General features: G+C 46.2%; 1 protein-coding gene across 1 annotated transcript in view; it reads right to left on the bottom strand.

Annotated features, from left to right (window-relative positions):
* Nucleotides 1-20,558, bottom strand: part of FHDC1 (FH2 domain containing 1) — a 39,203-nt gene extending 18,645 nt beyond the window's left edge. Inside the window, exons 1-4 of the mRNA XM_059923952.1 lie at nt 20,507-20,558; nt 14,006-14,630; nt 4,117-4,178; nt 3,348-3,450 (exon numbers count right to left, since the gene is read on the bottom strand). Coding sequence (XP_059779935.1) covers nt 3,348-3,450; nt 4,117-4,178; nt 14,006-14,494 — 654 coding nt within the window. The 5' untranslated portion in view covers nt 14,495-14,630; nt 20,507-20,558. The remainder of the gene's footprint in view (nt 1-3,347; nt 3,451-4,116; nt 4,179-14,005; nt 14,631-20,506) is intronic.
* Nucleotides 20,559-25,700: the final 5,142 nt, after the last annotated feature.

The raw sequence follows: 25,700 nt of genomic DNA, 5'->3' as shown, positions 1-25,700 counted from the left end.
TATAATTATTCTGCATCTCATCATCATCAAAAAGCATTTAGCAAACGTTGTTAGGCATCACTTTCTTGGCTGAGCCAAGGGACTCTCGTTATGACCCGGCTGTGCCTGGTTTCTGCTCTAACAGCAAACAGCGTGCTCCTTAAGACTCACGCATTCCAAAGGGCAGGCCTCCTTCATCCCCTCTAATTCCACTCACATGGCCTTGAAACAGCAGGGTTTCCCACCAGCAGACCCACCCAAGAGAAGACACTGGGGCTTCCTCCTCCCAGGAACAGAGAGTAAACGAACAAGGTAAGAATGAGGTGATAAAAATATCAGGGGAGGCGACTCAACTTGCTGCCATAGACAGCAGTTCCACCTCCAGCCCTGCATCCCTGATGCTGACTGTGGCAGTCGGGTACCAGCGCCAACACAGGGAAGGGCTCCTTCTCAAGCCACCTCTCAGGGCCCAGACAGGGAGCATGCTTTTATTTCTGAGTCTACCTTCTCCCTCAGCAAGTTTTAATCATGAGTTTGAGGCAAGACAAAAAACGTGCCAGTCCCAACAACAACAACAAAAAAAAACGTGCCAGATAAAAGTTTTGTGGTGAAGGGCAGAGAACGTCTGAAAACAAATTAACCTGGGGTTAGCCTGGCAGCTGGGCCGTTTCCGTTCATCAGTTCAGTGTGCTGATAAGTTGACAGTATTATGAGTGACACTCACACCAGTACTTCGTGAGAGCGGAGGTGACGCAAGGCCAGCCTGAAGTGAGGCGGGGTTTGGGGAACCTTTGCCCTTCCTTCCTCAGAGGGAGGTGGTGGAGTGCGGCCCAAGGAACTGCTCTGGGGTCAGACAAACCAGGTCAAACCCACCGCCCTCCATAGCCCATTAGTCATGTGGCACTAGGCAAGCTCTATCTAACCTGTGTGGGCCCCAGTTTCTCATCTGTTAAATGAGGAATAGCTTACAATGTCACTGTGAGGATTAAATGAAACAGACACACACACACACACACATCATGGGTGTGATTTATTGACCTTCTGTGTGCCCGGCACTGGGCTGAGCACTCGATCGCCTCTGGCCCCGTCCGGGGCCTGGAACGTGGGGCACTCGATCAACGTGTCGCCCATCCTTGTGCTAAGAATGAGCACAGGACGTGACCCCACAAACATAGCAACGCACGGTAACGCACAGCGATGCGTTTATTAGCATTTTTCTGCCACACTCCTAACCCTCTCTCAATTGGCCTTGCCTCCTCCTTGGCCTCTTCGCCATCCTCTGCCCTCTACCCAGGACTGCAGGGTAGGTCCTGCGTCCGCGTGGGGCCGGGCCGCCCAGCACTGCCAGTCTGTCCCTGCAGTGGCAGGGGTCAGGAGGTGGCGCCCTCCGCTGGTCTGGGGGGGGGGTGCCGAGCAGCCCTGAGGACTGTCAGGGTGCACCTGCTGAAGGAAGCTCCCAGAGGAGCCCGAGGGTGTGCTGAGCTGGTAACGTAAACAAGCAGGAGTGTGACGAGCTTGTCAGATACTCAGACCCTGGTCACTCCGGTGACCCTGCAGGGGGAGGGGGATGGCCTGGTCCAGCGGCTGGGAAGGCAATGCAGGACCCCGGGCGTCTCGTCTCCGGGCTCAGCTAATTGTCTGGGGGTGAGAGAGTGCCTCGGAGTCTCAGGGCAGCGCTGGGGTGGCTTTTAGTCATCACGCCCTTAACAGCCTCTTTCCTCTGAATTATATCCCACAGACAACCCAAGAAACAGGGTTCTCTAAAACATGAGAGGTTCGACAGCTAAGTTGCTTCTTTGAAAGATCCCTTAGTCTTCCACAGGCTTTGCATTTTTAAATTTTTTTAATTTAATTTCTTAATCGCCTCTGATTGTTAAATTAGGAAGGAAGGTATTAAGGAAACCGCATTGAACCTCCTGCCTCTTCATGGCATGAAGCTGGCAGCCTCCCTCATGCCTAACTCCCATTTAGTTGGAAATTTAGAGCTCCGTTAGGACTGGGTACCAGAGCAGTCCTAAGGAGGAAGCATGAAAAATGCCCAAGCGGGGAGATTTCCAGAGCAACTAAATCTTTTTGAAAACTCAATTCATTAAACACTATCCATCCTAATAAAAGATCTTGAGTACACCTAAAACTAACACAATACTGTAAACATCAACTACACTTCAATTTAAAAAGTACATTTTGGAATGCCCATTCTTTACATAAAAGATTAAGGAGTGTTCAGTATATAGGATCCAGGGTAAATTTTGATCTAATGTACCTTTCCCTCAACTCTTTAAGACCCTTTACTAATTAACAAATGTCATTAATTAATCTTGGCTTTGGTAAATTATAATTGATTTGCAAACAGAAAACCCGAGGTGGAGAGAGCAGCTCAGAATACGTAAATATCCAGTTACGCCCGAAGACCCTCAGTTTGGCATTGTGAGTTTATCACTGATGGAAAAGAAAAAGCACAAATACATTTCTCTTGTTGTTATTAATGGCACTAAAGTCAAGTTCCATAAATTACGTCTACGAAGTGGAGAGAGATCGGGGAGGGAGAAGCCAGCAATATGTGTAAAAGGATAACTTACACTTTTTGCTTCATAAGGCTCTGTATTATTTAAGTGTTTACAAGCAAATGTATTCGTGTAACTTATTACTGAAATTTTTAAAGGGTCACTTCTTCAGAAATAGACAATATCACAATTTTGGAAGGTTTTACAAAACTTTTTTCTCTATCAAGCTCCTAATCATTCATAAATTTAGTTAATTCGGTCCAAAAAAAAATCAATACTTTATTTATATTGTGGTACTATATTGCTATGGTAGCAATCCCCACCTTTTAATCAATTATATAGACAACATTTATTAACAATTTACCTATCTCTCCAGTTTTTAGAGCATCTTTATTCAAAAGTGGTTGTTTTTTTTCTTTTTTTTTAAAAAAAGTATATGTATTATGAAACAACCCCAGGTACACCCTAGGCAAAGATCATCCTTAGATGACAGAAAAGGGAACTAACATTTATTGAGCTCCCATGTGCCAAGTACCATGTTAGATGCATAACTAGGGCTTAATCATCAACAATCCAGTGAGGTAAGCATCATTATCCTCATTTTACAGGTGAGGAAACTAAAGTTCACAGGACTTATGAAAACTTGTCCAACTTTCTCACTTAAGGGAACAGCGCCAATTTAAACCTAGGTTCTCCAACTCGATAACCCATGCTCTTTCTACTGGGTAACTTTTAATTGTTAGGCGAGAAAACTCTGGCTCTGGGTAGGAGAGTGCCCTTCCCATGTGAGTTCTGACATTCCTAAAAATATTAAGCTTTTATTCTCACTCCTAACATCTAAAACTCACGCCCCAAATTCCTTACCTCCTCTGACTCTGGCAAAAGCTTAAGAAATTCGCGTAATGTCTCCGATCCATAATGCTCACTCTTTCCTTGATGAATATCTTCCACAATGGACAGAGGAGACCTTGAAAAGACAAAGATCAGATTCCCTTTCACATTGGCTGGAGTGCCAAAGAAACACAAGCCAGGGGAAATGAAAGCAAACCACCTCCACCCTCCCTTCCATTCCGCCTCCTTCCCAGTCTGATGGGTGGTTTTGTGTCAGCGATCATAAGAGCCCCACTGCCAGGGAAAGCAGGGATCCTGATACACCAGAGGCCCCTTTCCCCAGAAAACCATCCTCGGGCATCCCAGAGAGGGCGAAGGTAGCAACAACCACTGGGAGTCTTCTCTGGGAGAAGAAAAGCGGTTCTGTGGGCCTCCTGGAGCCAGAGCCCTCTCCTTTCCACTTGAGGACACGTGAATTTAACACTGTTTGACTCACCCATCCATCCTCCACTCATGGAGCAACACCTCAGGTGAATTTATAAATTCCCTGACATGTCAGGCGTGGACAGATGACCCAAGGCAATTCTCCCTGAACTCCAAGCTACCTGATTATGTTTTTATGGAGGAAAACAGCGGAAAGCGACACACACTTGGGGACTCCTCAAGCCATGTGTCTAAAAACAATTTGAAAGTATGAGGGATGGCTTTCCCTCATTAGAATCTGCGTTTCGGCTCACACCCACAGACTCTGATGCTGACAGCAGGGATGTGACTAAAGTTTCAAATGTGTGCAAAATCTTACCTCTTAAACTGCTTTAGAAATATCCCAATGTTCATGCTCCGTTTTGCATCCAAGATAGTAATCTGGAAAAAAACAAAGACACGTAAGATTATTAAAGTATGAATAAGAAGAGTTGGAGGAAAGAAGAGAATTAAAACTTATCAAAATACAACACCAATTTTAATGTATAAGAGAGTAATTCCCAATATGTAAATCTGGTGATTAATTGATGCACCTAATATAGTTTTATGAATATCAAAATACTATTATCTCCCCAAATTCACTTTCTGCAATATATATTTCCTTAATGGTAATAATTACATATATCTTTTTGGGTTTTTTTTGGCTGCGCCACGAGGCTTGCAGGTTCTTAGTTCCCTGACCAGGGACCGAACCTGGGCCCACATCAGTGAAAACGCTGAGTCTTAACCACTGGCCCACAGGGAATTCCCATATAGATCTATTTTAATATTGTATAATTTAAAATAAATTATACTCACATTTTCTAAATTTTGCAATTTCCTCTTAGAATAGTATAGCCCACATTTAAAAGTCCTAATTTGGAAACAGATGTCTTAGCATAACAAGAATCATATGAGATTTGAACTCTGAAGCTATTGCAGAGTGAGTCCCAACCCTGATTCAGGGATGTAAAAGGACCAACACTGTTATTTTCAGAAACATAATAAAATTCTTAATATTTTTCTAAAGGAAAATTTTATTTTCATTGGGAAAAAATATGTATGTCCAGTAGCCCTTTTAGGAGGAGGTAAGAAAGCGTCCTACACTTTATTTACTCAGAATTTAAAAAGGAAAACTTTTGTGCTGTATTTTACCAAGTCTAAGATGCGTTTTTGTTTTTGTTTTTTGGCATATGAATATCTCTGGAATCAGGATATGTCTTATAATATATGGATCACCTTTGATTTAATAAAATATGGTGGCTATTCTAATGTACCATCCAAGCCCAGATTTTGGCTGCAACAGATTTAAGCTGTTCAGAATTACAGTAGTCTCCCCTTACCCACAGTTTCAGTTACCCTAGGTCAACAGAAATCTGAAAATATTAAATGGAAAATTCCAGAAATAAACAATTCATACGTTTTAAACTGTGTGCTGTTCTGAGCAGAGTAATGAAATCTGAAATCTCACGCCTCGGGACGTGAATCATCCCTTTGTCCAGCGTATCCTGCCCGTTAGTCACTTAGTAGCCACCTTGGTTATGGGGTTACTGTCATGGTACCACAGTGCTTGTTCTCAAGTGAGCCTTATTTTACGTAGTAATGGCCCCAAAGCGCAGGAGTTGTGATGACGGCAACTTAGATATGCCAAAGAGAGGCCGTAGAGAGTTTCCTTTAAGTGAAAAGGTGAAAGTTCTCAATAAGGAAAGAAAAAACTCGTAGGCCGAGGTTGCTAAGATCTACGGTAAGAACGAATCTTCCATCCATAGTGCATGATAAGTGCTTCGTTACAGTGGAAAAGGCATTAAATTTGTACAAGATATTTTGAGAGAGAGACCACATTCACATAACTTTTATTATAGTACATTGTTATTGATGAAATAAAAATTCATATTCTAAGGCAAATCAAGGAAAATGTAAACATAAAAATTTTTCTCTGCCCTTTGGCCTCCTCTTTCCCCTCTACTGTGCATTGCGTATCTGCCTTATGCATCGACCAAACCTCCCCATCAGCAGAAATACCTGCTCAACCATAAAGAGCAACATTCCCCTGGCATCAACAAGATAACTCCTTAGGAGATAACCTTCCTTCTTAATCTTGTAAGGGGCCACCATGACCTATGACCCACTATTCGCTTTGTACAGGTAGATCTGGACTGTGTAAACTGTCAATAATACGTCATTTAATGCACAGTCCTCTGTCTCAAAAATTTATACAACTGTGCTTTGACCTCTAATGGGCGGAACAGTTCTCAGAGCTTTCTGAGAGGCTGTTCCCGGGTTATAATCCTCAATTTGGCTCGAATAAAATTTTCCATCTTTCTTAGATCAGCTGATCCATTTTTGTTCGCTGACATTATAGTTGGTCTATTTTATTATTCCTTATTGTTGTTAATCTCTTACTGTGCCTAACTGATAAATTAAACTTTATCATAGTTGCATATGTATAGGAAAAAACACAGTACAGATCTTCTTTGACTTATGTCCAGATAAACCCACCGTAAATTGAAAATACTGAAAAATGCATTTAACACACCTAACCTACCGAACATCACAGCTTAGCCCAGCCTACTTTAAATGTGTTCAGAACCTTTACATTAGCCTACAGTTAGGCAAAATCATCTAACACAAAGCCTATTTTATAATAAAGTGTTGAACAGCTCACGTAATTAATGGGACACTGTACTGAAAGTGGAAAACAGAATGTCTGTCAGTGTATCGATTGTTTGCCCTTGTGATCGCATGGCTGATGGGAGCTGCTGCACCACCGTTACCCAGCATCACAAGAGGGGCTGTATCGCAAATGGCTAGCCGGGAAAGATCAAAACTCAAAATTCCAAGAACGGCTTCTACTGTATGCCTATTGCTCTCACACCATCGTAAAGGAGAAAAATCTTAAGCTGAACCATCATGGGACCACCTGTATATATAGGGTTTGGTACTATCCACGGTTTCAGGCATCCTCTGGGGGTCTTGGAACGTATCCCCCACAGATAAGGGAGAACTACTGTAATAATTTGGAAGGGTTTTATCAGACTAAAATTTAGACAGAATCTTTTTTCAGGGGGTGGGTATTGTTAAATACAGAAGCCATTTCTTTGGAAGTAAATATCCAGGATACATGGAAGAAAGATAAACTTAAAAGTCCGCAATTTTCCCCATTTGTTTTTTGGAAAAGGGAGACAAGCTAAATAGGAATGTTGTTATAAGGCTCTTTCTTTCCAAAAGTATGTGATTCACTGTGAACAAAAAAGAATCAGGTTTCAGATTAAATTCCTGATCTCCGGGCCTGCTTCTAAGTTTATAAGAGGCAGCAAGACTGTTAACCAAAGTTAATGGGACTTCCTGGCTAGAAGGTTAAATTTTTACAAGAGTATGGTTGCCTTCTTTTGAAGACTAATCTTAAACAATCACATTATTTACTGTCCTAGGGGTTTATTTCGTGCTAACACAATCACCTGCCAGTTATAAACTAAACTCCCAAGCTAAAAGGACAGGCTCCTTATTGGAATCCTACCCACGGATTACAGTTCAAGTTCAGTGTAAAGGGAGGGGAGAGGAGAGGGGAAAGAAAGGGTGAGAATAAAACCTGTCAAACTTAACATCCTTTAAGAGGAAAGCTTTTACCAAAGAGAGGAATCTAAATTTAAGACAGAAACTATGTGCTTATTATAATTCACAAATTAAAAAGTAGGAGCATGTGCCCTGATCTGGCTATATATGTATATCCGAAGCATTAAATTACCACCTCCTGCTACATTTAACCCTTGACGGCAGCACCCTCCCAGCCTCCACACCCAAGCCCCACCCTCATCCTCTTCACCCCTCAACCCTCTGGGACTCTGTATCCTCAGCCTAGATCCATAGCTATTATTGCTGGAAAAGTGGTGGAGAAATTACTGTTATTGTTCCTATTTGACACATACAGAAACTGAGCCTCAGAGATGTCATTTTATACCTTCCCCAAAGCAATACTGAACTGAAATGCCCCAGGGTCTCTCTGGTTCCTGTTCACTCTAGTTCCTGGGACTTTCAATATTGCTGTGGATATAGGAAAACAGAGAAGTAGGGAAGGTTCCCCACCAGCCCAGTATCCACATTGGGATGCTTCTCTGGGAATGGGGGCAGATCTGCAGAGAGCCATCCACAGGGCCTGGCCGAGGCCCCTGGTGACCCCAGAGTTGTATCTGTGGGACAAAGGCCAGGACTCACATTCTCACCAGCTGAGACGGCCGCCGGGAGTGGAGCTCAGGCAGGGAGTGGAGCTCAGGCCGCGGGGAGCACAGGGGGCCACGCCTGGGGCAGCAGCTGTGTCACCAGCGAGGAAACTGGTCACTAATTTAAGGGAATCCAGCAATACTCCTAAGGGAAAACCTGGGCGGGCCATCGCTGAGCAGTGTAAGGGGGAAAACAAAGCCCAGCGCCTCCTCCAAACCACAGGAAAATGAGACAGTTGATAACACTGCAGGGACAGTGCCCTTCTCTCCGGGCATCCTCAGCTCTGCCCAGTGCACGGGCAGTCTGCTCTCAGAGGGCATCACACTCAGCCTTCTAAAGCGGTGTTATTACACAGTGCTTTAAAGAGGGTTATCACTACATGTGTAAATTAGCTTATCTTACTTCCCAAAGGCTTGCCGGCAGTTCAGATGCCCAAGCGAGTGCGGCTAGAGGTGCTTTTGAGTCACTCCCAGGAGCGCACGCCTCGCGGACTGCACAGGCGGAGACAAACAACCCTGGGAACAGGGGTGAATTGACCTGGCCCCTCCCTCCCCACCAGTTCAATCAATCCGTATCTACTCTTCTGGACACCGCAGGCCTGCTGAGGCGGGTGTACTCAGCTTGTACAGAGCTCATGACCTGTCCCATTAAAGGCCCACCCAAGAGTTACACCATCCCTGGTGAAGAGGGGAGCAAAGACGTCAGGCGATGTGCTCAGCTCATCCACCCTAAAGACGTCCCACCCGCTCTCGTAACAGTCTCCCCACAGGCTGCCAGGCGGTGGGGCTGCTCAGATCCCTCTGAGGCGCGGAAACAGCAGTGCTGCGTGCTCAGGGAAGCATGTGAATGGCTACACCCCCAGCCCCACCTGTTCAAACCTCCAAATAAGCTCTCCTCCTTTTCTTCTTCTGCAATTCTTGCACTCTCATCCATCCACCACAAAATCTGCCTCCCGTATTCGTTAAAGGAAGAAGGAACTTTTCTTTTTTAGTTGTGGTAAAACACACGTAACAGTTACCATCTTAACAGTTTTTAAGTGTACAGTTCAGCGGCAATAGGTACATTCACACTGTTGTGGAATCATCACCACCATCTGCCTCCAGAACCCTTCATCTTGCAAAACTGAAACGCTGTCCCCATTAAACACTAACTCCCCACTTCCCCTCCCCACCCCCTGGCAGCCACCATTCTACTTTCTGTCTCGGTGAATCTGACTACTCTGGGTACTTCATATAAGTGAAATCATACAGTATTTGTCCTTTGGTGACTGGTTTATTTCATTTAGCGTAATATCCTTAAGGTGGAAGAAGAAATTCTTAAATCACTTTAGCTTCCATTTGTCAAAGGAGGCTTCCTTACCTACTTAAGTAACACTAAATAGTAGTTATTTCAATCCTATGTCAAACCTGAAAAGCAATTATTTAAAAAATCTTCCTGTATCCACTAATATAGACTTAGCTTTTGGGTTTTGATGGTTTTTCATTCTTTTTTTATTTTTGGTTGGCTATTCATTGGGAAATGTCCCTCCCCCAGCTCTGAGGAAAAAAATGATAGTCCAGTTGAAGCTTTTTTTCCCCTTTCAAATACTCTATCTAGTTCTATAGTTCTCAACTGAGCATGTCTCAGAATTCTAGAACATTCTGGGACCATAACAAAAGTTGACAAAGAATGACTGATACCTGAATTACTGTGTGGGAGAATAACATTCCTTTTCATAAACTTAGAAAAACCAATCTTCCTTCCTTCCTCTCTCTTTCCTGTCCTCTCTTTTTCTAATAAGCAATTTTAATTATTTCTTATGTGGTATAATTAACTAACACTAATTGTAATATTACCACAGACACCATAGTGAATGACCTCAAGTGTTTCAATGTTTGCATTTTCTTTTTCATTTTTAAATTTCAGTTTTATGGAGGTATAATTGACAAATAAAACTGTAAGATATTTAAGGTGCACATCATGGTGATTTGATATATGTATACACTATATACTTGTATACATTCCCTCCATCACCTCACATACTTATTTACTTATTTATTTACTTTTTGGTGAGAACAATTAAGTTCTACTCTTTTAGCAAATTTCAATTACAGAATACAGTGTTATCAACTATAGTTGCCAGGTTTCACATTATGTCCTTAGACCCTATTCATATTATTGTGTTTTCTCTGTGAACCCCTATTTTGACTTATCATACTGATACCTTATAAGATAGCCCCTTTGCTCCCTTGGTTCAGTTCTGTCAGTTCAGTTTACTTTCTTTGGAGGATACCAAATGGCTAGGGCTGTCCTTGCCTTGAGAGCATTTCAGATTCTGTAGGGAGACAAGGGTAGCCCCAACTAACCAGCTCCGAGGGGCTGAAGAGCAGCGCTAACAGATGGATGGGGGCTTCTCAAACGTGAGATCACCAAACTCGGAAAAGAAGGTGGAGTTTGAGTTGAACCTCTTTATTATTATCCCCAGTAATACCCTTTGTTATTTCTAATTACTTTACTAAAGTTTATTATTGTAACATCTGTAGCTTCAAGTTAATTTTCGTCTAGCGAAGATACAAAGATAGTATTTCAAAACATTTTCCCCCCTTTACTATGTTCTAATTTACTATTTTAGATGTTGTTCTCCCTAAATTCAGCCATTCCCAAACCCAGCTCTTCCCTGTCCCCCAGTAACTTCTTCCTTCATAGTATAATGGAACTTATTTGTAGTGCTTTATAAGCCCTTTAAAGCCGGAGCCAACCGCATAATGGCAGGCCATTTCTGTAGGAGGTTATTACATTTCAAGGGAACATAATCTGATCCGTGGCATGTTTGAGCCTTCAGAATTATGAGCTGTGTGGCAGCAGATGGGAAGGCCACATTTCCAGGCTCAGGATGGGTCCCTCGGCCAAACATGCTATGTATGTATTCTCCAGTCCACACAGTTTCAACCCTGGACTCCACTTTCTATAGAGTGAATTGGAAGATTTATTACTGGTCCATGTTAGACTATCATTCTGCTGCGTTGTAACTTCTTTAAAGAAAATCTAATGAGGGAAGAAAACAGCATGTACTATATTCTTTTACCAAAAAAAAAAAAAAAGTATATATAATACTTCTAGCCATGTTGGAGATAGCATGAAAAATGGAAACTAATTCTGGGTAACCCTCTGTGATGTGACAATATTATCCAATCTGCCCTCAAATCCATCCACCTACACTACTTATCCTACCTGAGTACTGAGAAGTTGAAGAGTTAGATTATCTTATGATACACAGTCATGGCGATTTAATTTTTCTTTCTAGACTGCTATCTTGCAGATTAGCACCTACATGTGTTAAAGTAAAGATATCTGCACACCCATCATTCATAGCAGCATTATTCACAAAAGCCAAAAGGTGGAAGCAACCCAAGTGTTCATCAACAAATGACTGGATAAACAGAATGTGGTATATACATACAATGGAATATTATTCAGCCTTAAAATTCTGGTGCATGCTACAACATGGATGAACCTTGAGGACATTATGCTGAGTAAAACAGTCCAGTCACAAAAAGACAAATACTGGGACTTCCCGGACAGTCTAGTGGTTAAGACTCCGCTCTTCCAATGCAGGGGGTGTGGGTTCGATCCCTGGTTAGGGAGCTAAGATCCCACATGCCACGCGGCCAAAAAAAAAAAAAAAACAACTCTTCTGAAACTCTTAAATGGTTCCTTTAAGAAAAAAAAAAAAGACAGATACTGTGTGAGGTACCTAGAGTACTCAGGTTCATAGAGACAGAAAGTAGAAGGGTGGCTTCCAGGGGCTGGGGGGAGGGGGGGAATGGGGAACAGCGTTTCAGTTTTGCGAGATGCAAAGGATTCCATGGATGGATAGTGATAGCAGCCTTCCAACAATGTGGATGTTTCTGTGCCACTGAACTGTATGCTTACAAATTGTTAAGAGGGTGAATGTTATGTTATGTATATTTTACCACCATTTAAAAAATAATTGTTCAGTTTCAGGTTTTTTCTTTTTTTTAAGTTAAAGAAAAACAAAACAAAAAAAAAAGAGTAAAGAAATGTATCTAGGGGGGAGAGAGGCAAAAAGAAAGATTCTTTTTACCTGAATTTTAGATCTGGCCTAAGAAATGGACGTCTCTGCTTCTGCCATAGGTGGGAAAAGATGCCACACACCCTGCCACTTCCTTCCATCAGTGGGTCTTAAGCCCTCTTGAAGTCACTAACATAAAGCAGCAAGTTCCACACAGCCCCCTGAACTATCACTGGCCAAATAAATGTCTCCAGTTTATAAAGGACACTGCCCATTCTAACCTGGTCAGCTGCCTCCCCAGGAGCGTGATCAGCCAGACCCCCTTCTGTGTGTGACAGGGGCTTTCCTGAGACATGAGCTCCGTCTCCACGCACCCATCCACTCTTTCCTTTAAAATGCTTTAAGGCCAGTAAGTAGAGCTAGGAAACAATGGTGAGCATGACCTACTGTCCAGCAAGGAGTCTCTGCTGGAAGCTGGGGCAGAGGCCAGTGTACTAAGGAAATGACTTCTTGCTCCTTCTGATACTGAAAGGATGCACTGAGAAATAAAAGGCCTTTGCATAAAGGAAAGAGCAGGGAAAGCCAGGTTCAGCACAGGAGGGCACTAAGGATGTCCTGAAGACTTCCTCTCAAATCATCTCACAGCTTACACCTAATTCTAGTCCTAGGGTTCTCCACATTTTATAATAAATAGACTCTTGGCTATTTCAACAGGGGACCATACTGCCAGCTTCAAGGGCCCCCAAGTGAATTCCTGAGCCAGACAGAGAAAAGAGGTCAATACTGTCAGCTCAAGAATTCAGTAATGCAGAGAGCTGCTACTTCATTCCAGAGCCCTGCCTGCCCACTCTCTTATCTAGTCAGCTCTATCTTTGACCTATTTTCTCTGCTCCTTTACAACAGATTAAAAAATGATGCATTTCTGTTGCCCTTTTTTTTTGGTGGGGGGGGACAGCATTCTTTTCTTTGAACCCCGGTTTCCTAATTATTTCTTCTAGCAAATAGAGGTTTCTTAATTACTTTCATGTTTCTAACCAGAGAGTACTTACAAATGTAATTTTTGACTCAGTTTCTGTGATGTTCGGTGACCTGAAGCTCTGAAGCCATGCTTTCACTTACCTTCTTATAACTTGCTAGCTTTATTTTTTTTTTTTTAAAGATTTTTTCGATGTGGACCATTTTTAAAGTCTTTATTGAATTTGTTACAATACTGCTTCTGGTTTTTTTTGTTTTGGTTTTTTGGCCACGAGGCACATGGGATCTTAGCTCCCCAACCAGGGATCGAACCCGCACTCCCTGCATTGGAAGGCGAAGTCTTAACCACTGGACCGCTAGGGAAGTCCTAACTTGCTAGCTTTATACTTTCCTCAAAGTAACACAGTTCCTGTTCACTGGAAATGTGCTTTGTGGAAAGTCTATCTGAAAATAGCTTTATGCTTTGGCTCTCTGGAATCTGTTCCACAATGGCCAACACTTAATTCAGAGATTCGAAGAACGAAGGCCTCCTCACAACACTTGTGGAAAGAAAGCTGGAGGGAAAAATAAAGATAAAAATCTAAGGATGTACACTATTTAATGATGTTATTTAATAAAAGGCACTTTGTCTCAGAAACCCCCAGTTAATCTCAGGTAACTGAGTTCAGGAGCTCAGGTTTTTGTTCCAATGGCGACTCATAATACTGGGCTTCAGCAGAACTGCTCCACCAGGGGAAACCAGGCAGATGTGCTGGAGGCAAGGCGCTGCCGGGAGGCCAGGAGCGAGGCCTCCAGATAGCATGTTCCCTGCATGAGGTCACCATCCTCTGGGACGTCTGCCAGGATACGGCTTGCATGCCTCTCACACTTTTTTGCTACTCAGCTCAAGCTCATCATTTCCAAAGCACGTTCACTTGCATTATCTTATTTCTCAGTGATTCTAGCAGGTTTGGAATGTACACACGTCCCCAAACTCAAAACAGTGCGGTGTGGGGAGAGCCATCCCTCCGTGGACCATTCTTACCTCTTCTCTGCCCTCCCTGAAGGACGAATTTAAAGGCCCTCCTCTCCCAGAAGGGGAAGAGATGGTGGTGTTTTCTTGCTGCCCAAACAGCTCCTCGATGCTCTTTGTATCAATTTGGTAGTGATGCTGCTGCCTGGCTGCCAAGGTCCAGATGTTGGTTTTGCCACGAACTTGCTCCTCTGGAATGGTTTTCCAGAAAAAGCTTCTGATCCGCTTTTTCTTACCGAGGTGGCTGTAGCCGTTCAGGTGAGAGGTTGGGGGTAGTCCTGGGGCGGGAGGGGGGACCGGAGGCCCCCCAGGCAGTGGAGGGGGAGGGGGAGGGGGAGGAGAGGGAGGAAACCCTTCCCCTGAGTATGGGCATGGTGGAGGTGGAGGGGGCGGAGGAGGAGGTGGCGGTGGCGGCGTCTGCCCAATCATGAATCCAGCTGTCGTGGCAATATTCCCATTTCCTTTATCACTGACCAAGGAGACACAATTCATAACATGCATAGTACTGTTGCCTTCTAAGGAGATAATTTCTTGACCTTGGGGAAGCAGACACCGACATCAAATTTGTGTCATACTTTTCCTCCCGCTAGTCTGCCGCCAGAGCAAAGGCAACTGCGTTGTGTGTCATCTTCCAGACCTGCAAAGATAAAACAACTTTAAAATCAGTGCAGGAAAACACTGCTATGCTAGCGACTCCCTTCCGAGGCCAGCGCCAGTCCTCCCAGAGTAGTTGGATATTAAAATCAAAGAGGGGCCACACATCCAAAGGAGAACTAAAAGGGACTAATACTTTTCTAAATGTGAACCAAATTTTACTACCTGGAAATGCTGCCAAAGCAGCAGCAATAAATCCAACGTGGAAACCTTCCATTCATCAATAAAACACATATTTACCAAGAACCTGCAATAGGTTCAGCAAGTATTGCTCACTTTCTGAACAAGCTACTTGTTCATTAACTGGCTCGTTTTCTTTGGGCAGTGGATCCCCAACCCCTGGGGAAATGACCCAAATGGCTGCAGCCCTAGTGACTCTGCCTTTTTCCAGTACGGACATGTCCCCTACCCATCAGTGGGTCAAAGGGCATCCTCCACCTTGCACATAATAGGCAGGGCACTCGGGGATGATAAAATAATGGCCAAACTCCTTCCCCCGGAGTCAGTGCCATCGTCTTCTCCCTACACTTGGTGATGCTGCTCCCCCGCAAACAGAGAGAAGAACAGCGGACATGAAGATAAAAGGTTCCAGCTCTAAATCAAGCTTTACTGCTTGCAATTTTAGAAAAGGCATTTTGCCTCACTAGATTTGGAGTTTCTCATTTGTAAAATTAGGAGGTTGGCACTGACCTCCATCGTCACTTGCGACGCGATCGTTTTGGGTTCTGGTTAAGCTCTCTGGAGCTTAACTCTCTGGAAACCACCAGAACTTCTCAGTGTCTCTTCTGCTTCTTCTGTGACGCTATCAGCAGAGGAGACACACACACACAAGGGGATGCTGCCCGAATCACACCTGCCACACGGCTACCCCTTAGCCACTCGGTCACTGACTTATCTTGGTGGCTCGTGTTTTTATTGACCTTTAAATGTTCGTTTTTGTTCATTTGTTGTGGACCTGATGTAAAAACAGGGGTCAAAATAACTACAGTCCTTCAGATGTGAGGACAGGTAAGTGGAGATGTAGAACACGGGGCCCCGTGTAGGCTTGCGGAATGAGCACCCCAACTATTCGGGTGTGTGAAAAGGGGGCTGTTTCGTCTAGGTCGTAAAGGGTCATGTGGACTTCTGGACTTCTGAGAGGAATTATCCTTCTACAGCATTACCGTTCAAAGCTCACAGTTACACATCTTCATCAAACAATGCAGAATTCTACAGGAGTAAATGGTCTGATATCACTAATTCAAATATTATTAAATCTTTTATACAGAATCATACATAAAAGGCAGGACTGCCTCCGGAGTAAGAGGGGAGACTCCAAAAACAGACTGCTTTTCCTCAGATCCCAGTTCTGCTACTTCTTTAGGTGTGCAACCTGGGGTGAGGTAGGTTATCTAACCTATGTTGCAGCATCCTCCTCTATACTATAAGCATATACCATTCCATTGGTTTGTATGCGAATAAATGAGCTCATATGTGTACACCCTTACCAAGATGGTACATAGTTAGCCATTATTAACAACAACTGGTGTCACAGGTACATACGATTTCTCTTTATTTTCACAGGCACTACATTTGCTTTAAAATATGTATTGGGTTTATAAGTAAAACGCTAGGTTACCCTTGGCTACTAGAAACATACCTTTAATATTTCCATCCTCTGCTTTCTAAGTTACTAGGTTTGTGAGCTCTGTCCCTTTTCAGTACTCAGTGATTGTATATTAAGTTATCTCTACATTACAAGAACAAATGTTTTTATGAAACATTTAAATATTTAAGTTCTGAGAATTATGTATGGGTAGAAAATAGCATTTCCAACTATTTGCTGGATAATTTTTTTTTTAGCATTTTAACCACTTTTAAGTGTACATCAGTGGCATTAAGTACACTCACAGTGTTGTGCAGTGTCATCATGGGATAATTTTTTAGAAAGTAAAACTGAAAATATTTATCCAAGCCAACTTACAGCTCACTTGAGATGCAACTAGCTTTTAAAAGGAGTTTTCGTAATTATCATTAGGGGCATAACTAGGCTGTTTTCATAGTTGGCATCCCTAAAGCAAATGACTCACTGTCAATTACAGTTTATAGTTATATCTGAACTCTTCTTTTCTCAAGACTGTACAGGTAATCTTGGCAGTTTATCCTTACATATTTTAAAATACTTCTGTACATGAAATATCTCATGTATAGAAGAATTGCTAATCCTCCAATTCACCTCCAATTCCAGATATGCTGACTTGTTTATAGATTATCCCTGTTAAGAATGGTGATAAGCTAAAAAAGTCTCCATCCTAGAAAGCAATAACTCATTCAGTGCTGCGTTAGTATATGCACAGCTGTGCCATTAAACCTCACAGAGCAAATGCAGAGATACTAATGAACAGTGAAAAAGACTATGCCCTCGGAGGTCGTGCAACACCGTCTTCTAATACCAAAGCCCCAAAGCATGTGAGTCCTTTTGAGTCTAGTCTGTTTTGCAGAGGAAGTACCAGATTAAAGCTTGTCAAAGTAAAAAGTGACAGGCGTTAGCTATGCATCAGCAGGATTCTAACCACTGTCCCCTCTTGAGAAAGAATGTTATTTTAGAAAGTTAAAGGAACAAAAGAAAATTTACAACATTGTTCCTGGTATGTTGTCTGGCTAATTTTTTCCCAGGGTAACAGACAAGGATCCTAGGCCCCCAACAGCTTCTAATGAATGAGTTCTCCAGCAATGATTAGCTAAGATGCTAATGCTTTTACTACAAGCTTCAATAGGGCTTTGATAGGGTTTCCCCCTTGGGCCAGGATTTCCAATGTCAAAGAGATGGCAGGAAAAAGAGAGTGCAGACACACATTCTAACCCTTTCCACAGTCTCACGAGATATTAAAACAGAGGATACACAAAGAATATTCAATTTACTATGGTACTGTCCGCAGTAAAGATGCAAACGCATACTCTCCAAATATGCTAGGAGAACATAGGTGATGCAGCAGCCCCAAAGACGGCTGTTTCACACAGCGGGCAGTTGCCGGCAAGGACAATGGAATTAGCCTTAGGCTCTATCTGGAAAATGTCAAGTGTCCCATCAATCTCCCCAGGGCAAACAGAGACAGGCTTGTATTTAACATCTCACCTACAGGTTGGGGACCTCAGCAGCAGGGGGGATGGCTGCTAAGGTTGACAAATGCCCAGCCCTGAGTAAACTGTACAGCTGTCACAGTAAGTCTCTGAAGATGAGAACTTCTCTTTGAGTCCCCTGGGCACTAATCATGACCCACTGGGGGTAAGTCCCAGTGAAGGCCCCTCCTGGGGAGGCTACTGGCTCAGCTGAGCATCTCCCATCTGTGTGGATTTTTAATAAGGGGATGCTGTGACCATGTACCTAGGCTTTAGCTGATCAGCAAGCAAAAAGTCTTAGAATGAGAAGGAGAATAAGGGTCTTCAAAGAAGCCCTGTGGCCCTTCCTAAACTCTCTTGCCTAAAAAGCCAGGATTACTTTGCTCTTGGTGTCAGAAACATCGTTGAAGCTCTGTTCTCTTCAAGGGAGTGGGTGGGAGGGAAGAAAAGAGCAAGTATGCTTCATTTCACAGTGTATTTAGGAGTAAAACATGTTTCTGAAAGCCCGTTTAGGGCTCAGAGCTCTCCTGAAAAACGGTTGGTGGGGCCTTGTTGCTCAGCTGGTCACTCACCCCCTAGGTCAACAATAATCAGAAGTAAACGCCACACCAGAAAAACCTTTCCCCTTGATTCCTGACATGTGTCACAGATGAGGTGGGATCAGGAAAGGCTGGCCCACACCCTTCTGATGACAAACGGGGGCAGAGCAAGCCGGGTGTGGAAGAGAGGCAGAGGAACGCACGGCCCTATTTTACTGGGGGGAGAAGAGAGGGTGGGGAAGGGACAGGCCATGTTAAAATATGGAGCTTTTGCTCTCCACCAACTCACTGGCGACAGGCTCTTCCCCCACCACCTATCTTTCAAAATCTTTCTGGATTATTAAACACAGCATGTCAACCCCACAGTCGAACCAGAGCTGGCAACATCCAGCTCTTCACCTTGGCACTCTCGCCAGCAATGGAAGAACCCAAGATGTTTCCAGTCCGCGCGTTTAATCTGCCGCCGCACAACATAAACAGTCCACAGATGCCCCCGAGCGCAACACCCTGGGAGCAGAGGAAAAAACGCCTGCTTCTGAATGTGCATTTTCAGCTTCTCTCAGTGTCCCCAAACAAAGCAAACGGGTGCCAAAGGATGCTCTAGAGAGAGGAAAGGAAGCGCTTGCGACTCACTCCAGGAAGACAACTGTGGGTCAATAGACGAGAGGGGGTCACAGACGGCCGAACAGCAGGCGCAGTTTCTGTGCAAACAGCTGTTCGAAAACGGACTCGTGGGTCCTGAAGACACTCGGCGTGGGGGACACCGGGGGCCCGATTTCTTTCGCAGTCTGGACGCCCAACAGTTCCCTAGGTCTCTGCAGTGGCGGGCGGTCCACCGCGTCCTTCCGCCCCCAACCCTCGGCCCGCGTCCCGCCCCAGCCACTCACCAAAGCGCCACCGGCTCGGCCGCACGAAAGGCTCGGAGGGCGCCGCGTCCGTCCGAGTCCCCGGGGAGTCCGCGGGCCGCCAGCCCCAGCGCGTCCTTATCTGGGCGGCTGCGGAAGGGGTGAGAGAGCGGGCGCCGGTGCGCGGCCCAGACAGACGCCCACACGCGCCGCGCAGGCTCCGCGGCGGGGCCGAGGCGCGCGCCGGGGAGGGGCCGCCGCCCGCCGCGCGAGGACACGCGGGTCCACGGGGCGGACGCCGGGGCACGGCGGGACCCACTACCTCCCGCGGGCACCGAGCACGCGCGCGTCCTCAGGCAGAAGCTAGTGGAGCAGCAGCCGCACTAGCTCGCCCCTCCCGGAGCCCCGCAGGGATCGCCGGCCCCGCCCCTCGCCTCGAGGGCCGCCACCTCCCCCGCGGATCTCCGAGGCCCCGCCCCCTTCGCGGGGGCCGCCGAACCTGGCTCCTCCAAGCGGAGTGGGGGGCTCACTAGGGAAGGTGTCACTGTGCTTGAAGCGAAAGGGGGATCTCCCAGTTTGCGGGCCCCGCCCCCTCCTCGAACCTCCGCGGCGACACCTCCCCACGTCTGGGGTCCGGGTCCCGAGCGCGGGGGGAGAGAGCCTCACGGCCGCAGTGCGGAGCAGCCAAAAGGAGCGGGGAAGAGCCGGCGAGAAAAACACAGAGGGGAGACTCCTGGTGTTTGGTCGGAGGATTAAACCGAGAGCCCGTTGTCCCGAGCTGGGGCACCGCAGAGGCTGGAGGTGACCCGCCAGCCCACCCACTTCCTCCCTCAACTTCCACAAGCGCAGGGCTCAACTTCTAAGCTGAACTTCGCACGGGCAGAGCGAACGTGCCAGAGCGAGTACCGCCTTGTCCTCGGTCCGTATCACCCGGACGCGGTCCTGGCCAGCCCCGCACCACAGTCAGGAGGGGCAAGTCGTGGCTCCCCCGCTGGCCAGGGACCCGGCGCGGGCGCCCCCACTTGCGCGCTCTTGGACGGGCGGGGATCAAGTGGGAGCTCAGTTTAGCCAAAAGTCCTGGCAGCTAAAGCTAAATCAGCCGGCCCAGGTTTAACCCGGAGGCGGCCCGGGACGCGCGCGTCTTCCCCTCAAAGGACGGGTGGCTGTCCTCTGCGGCCCAGGGAGTGCAGCCGCCAAAGTCGGGGGAGCTCAAACCTCCCCAGCCTTCCCGGTGAGGCTCGAAGGCAGCCGAGATTCAGTGCCACAGCCCTCGTTCCTGACGGATCCCCGCCCCCGGCTCTCCGGAGCCGAGGAGTCTCGGTCGCCGGGAGCACCCGAGCAGCGATCGCCCTGCCTGGGCAGCGCGACTCACTCACCCACGGCCGGCGCTCCCAGCGCGCTCTCCTCTCTCCCGGCCGCCCGCGGTCTCCCAGCGCCGTCGCCTCCTCCCGGGTCACTGCAGCCCTGGCTGCTCGGGGCCGCGAGGGGGCAGGGCGGCGCGGGGCGGGGCGCGGCTGCTGCCTCAGGTAACAATGCTGCAGACCAGGCTGCTCCCAGCGCCAGCTGCAAAGGGCAGCACGCCCTTTCCATCTCGGCCCTTCCTCCCTCCCACCCTTGAGCGCCAACATCGGCGCTGCGGCGCTCACCTTCACCTGCGCGGGACCCCGGGGGCCTGGGAGCCGCCACCCGGCAGGCGGCTGCCAGCACCTGAAGGCTGGAGCGGGGCGGCCACCGAGGAAAGTAGGGGCGGCGGCGGGGGACAGAGATGTACGGACTGTGAAGAAGAGCTAGGTGTCCTCGAGGAACCAGCAACGGGAGGCGCCAAGCTGGCTCTGAACTGGCAAGTGGCTCCACAAAGGAGCCTCTGCGGCAGCCTCCCCGACACCCTCTCCTGCGCACACGCGCGCGCACACACATGTGCGCACACGCACACTCATGCACGCTCCGCTCAAACCCCGCGTGCACACAGGCCATCCTCTGCCCAACACACTCGTTTTTCCCTGGAGCAGGAAGCAGCATCTGGGTGAACTGTCCCAGCCCGCGTGGCCGAGTCCCAGCCGGGCCGGAGGTTCCCAAAGGTCAGCTTCTCCCTGGGACCTGCCATCCTGCAAGTTTGTTACTTTGTTCTTTTCTTTCTTTCTTTCTTTCTTCTTCTTTTTTTTTAATCTCCTCAATGATGATGGTAACAGAAACCTTTCAGTTATATATAAAAGAAAAAGTCCACTCCAGGACTGATCACATGAACAGATGCTGTCTGGGAAAGGCTCCTCACAGGAGGAAACCGGGGAATGGTTTTATCGCATCTTTTTTCAAAGTGACTTATGATGTCAGGTAGTGAGAACGGAGTAATCAAAGAAAACCTATCCCCGGAGAACCGACTGATCTGAAATCAGCTGCAGGGGTGGGGAGGCGCCCTCTGCGGGGATGAAGTCATTGCTACCTTTGGCTCTGTGCTCCCAGATAACAGACCAGGGCTTATCCAGCCTCTGGAGCCTGATGACTTCCGCCTCTCCACCCTGGTCCACAGCCCCTGAACTCACAGGACAGAATTCTCAACCTCCACAGGAATAGAAAGAAAAAGAGAAGCTATTAGGGTAAAAACTGAAAACAAACAAACAAAAAACCAAAAAGCAAAATTCTGCCCACCAACAGCCCATTTTTTAGCCATGGACCAGGCTTACACTAACCATCAAGAGAAGTAGATCCAACTAAGACCACGGAAAATCTCAAGGAGTGGGAAGTGTAATAAAAGAGAAAGCCCCATGCTCAGGGAGTTAATATTAACCCCAAAGGAATACTGACTGCACAGGCAAAAGTTAAATGACAGAATATCACAGTGAGGAGCTAATGGCATCCTCTCCTTTTCTTTTATGTCAGTCTCGCCAGATGAGGAGTCTAGAGCCACTGCACACTTCCTGCTTGTCAAGCCCCCCTCCAACCTGGGCTTCCCCACAATGTACTGAGTGTGCATTCTAAAATCAGTCACTTTTTTGAAGGGTCAAGTCCAGTGACCCGTCCCCAGCCCCTCAGCCCCTCAGCCCCTCAGCCCTTTGATGTCCTGCAGCATCCTGGCCTACAGGCCTTCCCTCTGCCTCTTCGGCCTCCTCTGTTGACCCTTCTTGCCCTTTGAGGACGGTAACCAGATTCTTCCAACTCTTTATTTCCCATTATCCCATGGGTACTGCCTTCTGACTTCAACCTGAAGGGGCCCAGATTTTGTGGGGCCTGAAGCTTGTGTAACTCATGAGGGAGCTTTTAAAAGAAAAACAATAAAAACTTATATACAAACACAACACCAGCTACGTGCTTTTGGAAGTGTCCGGGGAAAGTTAGAGCCACGAAAACTTGAGCTCCGAGGTAAACCCACTGCTGATTTCACCTCTGTGTCAGGGATTCTTGAATTCACGTTGTCCCTGTAATGGTTCAAGTCCAAATTCATTGTCCAGAAGTCAACTCCTCTGTCTCTCAAAACTACTACTCTTCCGGCCTGTACCCCTTACTTAAGACCTGACTTTTAAAATTCGAAATCCCAGCTTTCCCTTGGGTTCTTTTCCTCTTTTACATTTTTTATATCCAAGTGTTTGCCAAATTTGTTGCTCTTTCCCCAGTAAGATCTCTTCCATCTGTACTTTACATCCACTGCCACTACACATGCCCTGATTAGAGGAAAGGGGAACTGATGTTCATTTGCTATTGGCTGTGTGTCAGGCATCACACTTGATTCTCACAACCATCCTAGAAACCCTACCTTCTGTATTGTCTGGCTTAGACAAGTGAAACCGGACTGGTGCATCCACTGCCTCAGCCGTCTTTCTGCCTCTCCCCTCTTCTCCCGACTCTGCTGTTAGGTCAGTGTTCTTAAAAGTCTGATTTTGGGCTTCCCTGGGGGTGCAGTGGTTAAGGATCCGCCTGCCAATGCAGGGGACACGAGTTCGAGCCCTGGTCTGGGAAGATCCCACATGCCTTGGAGCAACTAAGCCTGTGTGCCGCAACTACTGAGCCTGCGTGCCACAACTACTGAAGCTCGCGCACCTGGAGCCCATGCTCCGCAACAAGAGAAGCCACTGCAGTGAGAAGCCCACACAGCACAACGAAGAGTAGCCCCCGCTCGCTGAAACTAGAGAAAGCCCGCACGCAGCAACGAAGACCCAATGCAGCAAAAAATAAATAAAATAAATTTAAAGAGAAAAGTCTGATTTCATCACACTACGCACCTGTTCAAGCCTTCTGTAGGTTACGTAGGTGCCTACGGGGAAGGCTGCCTCTGGCAGCATCCTGCCTCCATCTCCACGGTGTGAAGCGCCCCATTTCACTCAGTTTGTAGATGTATTTTTGATGCATTTGTGGGTGGAAGTGAGATCCACATCCTTTTACTCTGCCGTCTTGATTCCCTCCCATTTCACTCGAGCAGCATAGTGTGCTGCCCCTGAATGTGACATGCTTATTTTGATTCTTCTTTTCGGTGTTGTGCATGTGAGGCGGCCAAGAAGTACTTGAATAGAGCAGAACACAGCTCCCACGTAGAGTCAAGGTCCTAATGCGTTGGATCGGAGGCTGCAAATCCAGAGGACAATTTATTCTTCATTTATTAATTGTGAGCCACACCTTCATCTCACCTAAGATCCTGCTTGGGAGTATACACTACCAAATGTAAAATCGATAGCTAGTGGGAAGCAGCCGCATAGCACAGGGAGATCAGCTCGGTGCTTTGTGTCCACCTAGAGGGGTGGGATAGGGAGGGTGGGAGGGAGATGCAAGAGGGAGGGGATATATGTATATGTATAGCTGATTCACTTTGTTATACAGCAGAAATTAACACACCATTGTAAAGCAATTATACTCCAATAAAGATGTTAAAAAAAAAAAAAAAAAAGGACCTGCCATTCATCTGTATCCCAGCAACCTGCCAGCCACCCTGTCTTCGAGGAAGGCTGGAGAGACTCCTGAAGCCAAGCCGCCCAAAGTCAGCACAGCCCTGGAGCATGTGGCTTGGAGCTGACTGTTGCTGCTACATCCTCGGCTCCTGAGCCTTGGTCAGTGGCCAGCCCACGCTCCTGCAAGCAAGCCACGCCTCCTGGGAGTGTGCCTGTAGCTCAGAGTGGCCTCCCGGGTGCTGGCTCCAAGCCCTACTGAATAATTCTGTTTGCAGCTTGCTCCTCCCTCTCCCCAGGCTGTCCCTTCCAGATTGCTCCATTTCCTTTGCCCAGTTCATTTCCTTTCTTCCAGCTTCACCTCCTCAGCCCTGAGAAGCTTTCAATTTCTCCTACATCAAGCATTTTGGATTTGAATCTGTCATTAGGAGCCACAAAACAAACTTTCAAACCAAAATGAAGCAAATGCCAGGATGCATTCTAAAGAAGACCTCACAGTTCTAAGACAGGCTTATTTACTGAAAGAGTAAGTCTAATCCATGAGCTGACTTCATGGGCCCTCTGGGGACCACAGTGGACACACTGAAACGAGTCGCCTCTGGCACAGGATTGAGGCATCAAACTCATTTCTATTTTTTTATTTTTTATTTTATTTTATTCTATTCTTTTTAACATCCTTATTGGAGTATTTACAATGTATTGGAGTATTGGAGCTTTACAATGGTGTGTTAGTTTCTGCTGTATAACAAAGTGAATCAGCTATACATATACATATATCCCCATATCTCCTCCCTCTTGCGTCTCCCTCCCACCCTCCATATCCCACCCCTCTAGGTGGTCACAAAGCACCGAGCTCATCTCCCTGTGCTATACAGCTGCTTTCCAATAGCTATCTATTTTACCTTTGGCATATATGTCCATGCCACTCTCTCACTTCGTCCCAGCTTACCTTTCCCCTTCCCCGTGTCCTCAAGTCCATTCTCTATGTCTGCATCTTTATTCCTGTCCTGCCCCTATGTTCTTCAGAACCTTTTTTTTTTTTTAGATTCCATATATATGTGTTAGCATATGGTATTTGTTTTTCTCTTTCTGACTTACTTCACTCTGTATGACAGACTCTAGGTCCATCCACCTCACTACAAATAACTCAATTTCATTTCTTTTTATGGCTGAGTAATATTCCATTGTATATATGTGCCACATGTTCTTTATCCATTCATCTGTTGATGGACACTTAGGTTGCTTCCACGTGCTGGCTATTGTAAATAGAGCTGCAATGAACATTGTGGTACATGACTCTTTTTGAATTATGGTTTTCTCAGGGTATATGCCCAGTAGTGGGATTGCTGGGTAATGTGGTAGTTCTATTTTTAGTTTTTTAAGGAACCTCCATACTGTTCTCCATAGTGGCTGTATCAATTTATATTCCCACCAACAGTGCAAGAGGGTTCCCTTTTCTCCACACCCTCTCTAGCATTTGTTGTTTGTAGATTTTTTGATGATGGCCATTCTGACTGGTGTGAGGTGATACCTCACTGTAGTTTTGATTTGCATTTCTCTAATGATTAGTGATGTTGAGCATCCTTTCATAAGTTTGTTGGCAATATGCATATCTTCTTTGGAGAAATGTCTATTTAGGTCTTCTGCCCATTTTTGGATTGGGTTGTTTGTTTTTTTTATATTGAGCTGCATGAGCTGC

This window comes from Balaenoptera ricei, chromosome 5, assembly GCF_028023285.1.
Source record: "Balaenoptera ricei isolate mBalRic1 chromosome 5, mBalRic1.hap2, whole genome shotgun sequence".
NCBI lineage: Eukaryota > Metazoa > Chordata > Mammalia > Artiodactyla > Balaenopteridae > Balaenoptera > Balaenoptera ricei.
The sequence above is the reverse complement of the archived record's forward strand: the minus strand, read 5'-3'. Positions and strand labels throughout refer to the sequence as shown.